This window comes from Tupaia chinensis, unplaced genomic scaffold, assembly GCF_000334495.1.
Source record: "Tupaia chinensis unplaced genomic scaffold, TupChi_1.0 Scaffold141247_1, whole genome shotgun sequence".
NCBI lineage: Eukaryota > Metazoa > Chordata > Mammalia > Scandentia > Tupaiidae > Tupaia > Tupaia belangeri.
The window spans coordinates 451,248-454,878 of NW_006201110.1; the positions used below are offsets into that span (position 1 = coordinate 451,248).

Consider the following 3,631-nt stretch of genomic DNA (forward strand, 5'->3'; position numbering starts at 1 on the left):
CGGTTCACAGGGACTCCAGCCGTGGTCAGCCATGTGGGAACCCAGCGCCTTAACCACTAGCCACCTGCTGGCCCCACCTACCCAGACTTGTTAAAGAAAACTTTTGTCACAGGGTGTCTGCTTGTCAGAGACAGAGAGGGAGAGAGTCAGCATCCGGCTATGGCGCACGGTCGTGCCCACTTCTCTCCATTCCGTTTGGATTTTGGGCACCCATGCGCACATGCCCAGCGTGTCTTTCAAGCTGCCAGGTCTGGGACTTGAATGGCGGCGTCTGCCATGAGGACTCGGGCTGCCCTGACCGCCAGGCCACGGAGCAGGCCCCAATTCTTTGACACTTAGGTCGGGCCCCTGCGGCCCTTCTAGAGTACTCTCTCGGCAGTGTCAGAGTCCGCGTCCCATAAACAGCCCGCACAGAAAGTCTCAGGGCACAATTCCTTGCCCGCTCCGCCCGGGCTGAGCATGGACTACAAACCCAGAAGGCACCGCGCACCACGTCCCCCTTACCTGACCCAGAGGCACCGAGAACGGCACAGCTCGCTCCATGGCCCAAACTACAAGTCCCAGAGTGCTCCGCGCTCAACGCATCCCCCACGAGTCCGGACGTGCGGTGAGCGGCTCCTGTCCACGGCGCCTCGCCGCTTCGACACCGCCGGCCAGCGCGAAGGCGGGCCTGAGCTCCAAGAACCGGGATGAGCGACACGAAGCCCGCCGACTCGAAGAAGTGGCGCTTATAGCAGCTCCGCTCCGCCGGATCCCCTCTCCCCCTCCCCCACCCCGCGGAGCAAACCCGCCTTCCAGCCACGCGCGCGGCCCGTCTTCCGCGCCTGCGCAGATCTCGGCGCTGCGCGCGCTGACCCACACCCCCATCACGTGGGCCACGCCTTCGGAGTCTCCGCCCCTGCCGCCCGGATCCCACCCCTCTCGAGTAGGACCTTCAACACCAATGATCCTGCAACAACGCCTGGAGCGAGGACCCCCGATTCTAGTCCAGCGCGACCTGCGGGCCGCCACGGGGGCGACTCGGGACCTGGACGCCAGGTGCGTGTTGAGGCTCGGAGGAGGCCTGACAGAGGCGCAGGAGCTGCGGCCGGGGGCGCAGCGCTGGTCTGTACGATACAGGGTGGGACGAATGGGCGGGGTTTGGGCTTGAGCTAAAACTTTGCTGGGGCGGGCGCTCAGGATCCAGACTAATGAGCTAGGCTAACGGATGGCCCAGGTGAGAGAAGTGGCTTAGACATCGGCCGGACCAGGGGTGGGCTGGAGGCTCCTGGCTGTCGCTGCTGGCTCAGGTGGGCATATCCTCCGGAAGGGGTCGAAAGGGTGGGGTGCACCAGGCTCTCTTTTTTCCCCAGCTCTCCTCTCTGAGGAGCTGTGCCCATGAGCACCAAGCGGCGCCTGGAGGAGAAGCAGTGAGTTTGGGAGCATGGGGAGGTCCCAACAAGGTCTGTCACCTCTGGTCCTCTTCAGGCTACCTTGCCTCTGTGTCCCAACCTGCCTTCCTCCCTGTCTCTTCTAGGGAGCCCCTGCACAAACAGTTCTTATCCGAGGACAACATGGCCACCCACTTCTCTCGACTCAGCCTGCACAATGACCACCCGTACTGCAGCCCCCCCATGGTTGTGCCCCCACTCAGGTAGGTACCTCCACTGGCCCAACCTCCTGGAGGATCACCCTAGTCCTCACAGTCAGCTCCCAGGCCACTTCTGTGTAGTTCTCTTCCCTGGGACCCAGCCCCAGGGAGGCACTCTGATGGCCAGCTGTAGCCTCATGACCTCACTGTCCTTCCCTCTTCCAGGAGCCCTTGCTCTGAGCTGCTTCTCTGGCGCTACCCTGGGAGCCTAATCCCTGAGGCTCTCCGACTCTTGAGGCTGGGGGACACTCCCAGCCCCTACTATGCTGCAACCTCAGCTGGGGACGTACCGGAGCTCTGAGTGCTGGGCAGTGCCCCCTTCCTCCTTCCCCAACAGAGGAGACCAGCAGCCCCACGGAGACACGGTGCTTGCTCATCCTCCTCCAGACCCAGCATCTGGACAGCAGGACCTTCCCCAGCAGGGGACACTGAGCTAGTGGAGCCCTGGGGTGGGAGAGGCAGGAGCCTGGAATAAAGATGGCTGAGAAAAGGAACCTTCAGTTTGGAACATGAGGCCTTGGACGAGGGCTGGGGTGCTAGATGCTGGGGTTTCTCCTCAAGAACTTCCCTGGAAAATGCTCAGGGCCAGCCAGGTCCTGGCAGGCTGGGATCCAGGCATTGAGAATGTGTGAGTCAGAGCCTCACCCCCGCCCCCGCGACTGGCTGACTCACTCCCTCCCTGCAGCTCTGGGGAGTCAAATGGGCTCATGCCACTCTCCACACCATTTAAAGGTAAAGATTTTTTTTATTAATAAATTCTCCCCCCCCCAGCTTTCTCCCCAAAATAAATATCTCCTCCCCACTTTGGGGGTTGGGGGAGTCTGTAAGGGCCGAGTCTGTAAGGGCCAGCCCTCTTAGAGGGCCAGCCCCCTAGTGTTAAGAACAGGTCCCTAAGCCCCCAGGCTAAGACCTCTGCTGTCAAATTTCTGTACAGCTGAGTGGGTAGAGTCTAGGGGTCAGGGGAAGAGGTAGACCCCCTTGTGCAAATGCTGCAGTTGCTTGTCAGTGTCAAGCCAGCATGGGGCTCCTTATCTGTCCAGGAGCAGACACCTTGGAAGACTCCCCTGAACCCTGGCCCAGGCCTCAGGGGTGATTCATCCATCCGGCCGCCTGCCGCTGCCCCTTGTGGCTGCAGGAGGCTGGCTCAGGCGTGTCCCCGAGGCCGCTGGGGCTGGCTCCAGAATGAATGAATGAAGGCCGGCCAAGTAACGCAACCCGGCTGAGAAGGGGCGCTGGACTTCACTGGATCAGCGCCAGGCCCGGGCAGCCCTCTCCGCCTGTCTCCTCTATGGGGGCTGCAAGATAAGAGGTGGGGGTCAGGAGCAAGATTTGGCAAAGACTGCCAGGTCTGGGGGAGGTGCGAGCGGGGTGGCAGTCGTTCTTACTAGTAAACTTCTCTCTCCGACGACACCGTCTCCACACCAGGAAGCCAGAAAGCAGCCCCAGCACGAGGGCCAGGCTCAGGGCGCCCCCCAGGATGGGCCAAAGCAGCTGGAAGTGGGCAGGAGGTGCCGCAGCGCCTGGGAGTGGGGCTCGCAGTTAGACCTGGCTTCTCTCCGGGCCAGCCCCGCCCCTAGAGAGTCCCCCACTATGTTTTCCACTCTGATCAGAGACCGGTGCTCACTCCCGCCTCCCCCAACTAACTTCCCACATCCCAAGCCCTCTGTCCTCGTCTCTGCCTCGGGAACCTTCTCGCGGTGCCTGGCATCTACTCCCCACTGGCCCGGCGCCCACTCACAGCCCCGGCAGAAGTCGCTGTGCGGTCGCGCCCGGCACGACGCGCAGTCCATGCACTTGTCGAGGTCCGTGCTCCAGGAGCGGCCGCGAGAGCAGGGGGTGGCGCCTGGGGAGGGGGCCGCGGTCAGGCTGGGGGCAGGGAGCGGCTATTCTGGGGGCTGAGGTCAGGGTCTGCCGGCTCAAGTACTGTGAGTCATTGGCACCCTCCCCTCGCATTCCTCACAGGTGACCGCACGGCCAGACCGGGACATGGCGCGCGGGGGG

General features: G+C 62.9%; 3 protein-coding genes across 8 annotated transcripts in view; 1 reads left to right on the forward strand and 2 right to left on the reverse strand.

Moving 5' to 3' along the window:
- Positions 1–640, reverse strand: part of THOC6 (THO complex subunit 6) — a 3,696-nt gene extending 3,056 nt beyond the window's left edge. For 2 of the 3 annotated variants that reach the window (XM_027766143.1, XM_027766142.1), the window contains exon 1: positions 505–625. In XM_027766143.1, the coding sequence (XP_027621944.1) occupies positions 505–543 (39 nt within the window). In that variant the 5' untranslated portion in view covers positions 544–625. Of the gene's footprint in view, positions 1–504 lie in introns of all 3 variants that reach the window. The other variant, XM_006162991.3, reaches the window with a different exon arrangement.
- Positions 511–2,124, forward strand: HCFC1R1 (host cell factor C1 regulator 1). Of its 4 annotated transcripts, none has more exons than XM_006162990.3 (4): positions 908–1,038; positions 1,353–1,409; positions 1,517–1,633; positions 1,796–2,124. In XM_006162990.3, exons 2-4 carry the CDS (start codon positions 1,378–1,380, stop codon positions 1,929–1,931), a joined length of 285 nt encoding a protein of 94 aa, XP_006163052.2. In that variant the 5' UTR covers positions 908–1,038; positions 1,353–1,377; the 3' UTR covers positions 1,932–2,124. The 4 variants fall into 4 exon arrangements, with proteins under 4 accessions (XP_014437406.1, XP_006163052.2, XP_014437407.1 ...); XM_014581921.2 differs by lacking the exon at positions 908–1,038 and adding an exon at positions 1,172–1,216; XM_014581920.2 differs by lacking the exon at positions 1,353–1,409 and having other exon boundaries at positions 511–1,038.
- A 533-nt stretch (positions 2,125–2,657) lies between these two features.
- Positions 2,658–3,631, reverse strand: part of TNFRSF12A (TNF receptor superfamily member 12A) — a 5,645-nt gene continuing 4,671 nt past the window's right edge. The window contains exons 3-5 of the mRNA XM_014581923.2: positions 3,369–3,473; positions 3,016–3,150; positions 2,658–2,925 (exon numbers count right to left, since the gene is read on the reverse strand). Of these exons, the coding sequence (XP_014437409.1) occupies positions 2,870–2,925; positions 3,016–3,150; positions 3,369–3,420 (243 nt within the window). The 5' untranslated portion in view covers positions 3,421–3,473 and the 3' untranslated portion in view covers positions 2,658–2,869. The remainder of the gene's footprint in view (positions 2,926–3,015; positions 3,151–3,368; positions 3,474–3,631) is intronic.

Coding starts and splice junctions, on each gene's coding strand:
- HCFC1R1 (XM_014581920.2), top strand. CDS start 542: ATGGCCCAAACTACAAGTCCCAGAGTGCTCCGCGCTCAACGCATCCCC. Junction 1,039..1,516: donor ACTCGGGACCTGGACGCCAG/GTGCGTGTTGAG, acceptor TGTCTCTTCTAG/GGAGCCCCTGCACAAACAGT. Junction 1,634..1,795: donor ATGGTTGTGCCCCCACTCAG/GTAGGTACCTCC, acceptor TCCCTCTTCCAG/GAGCCCTTGCTCTGAGCTGC.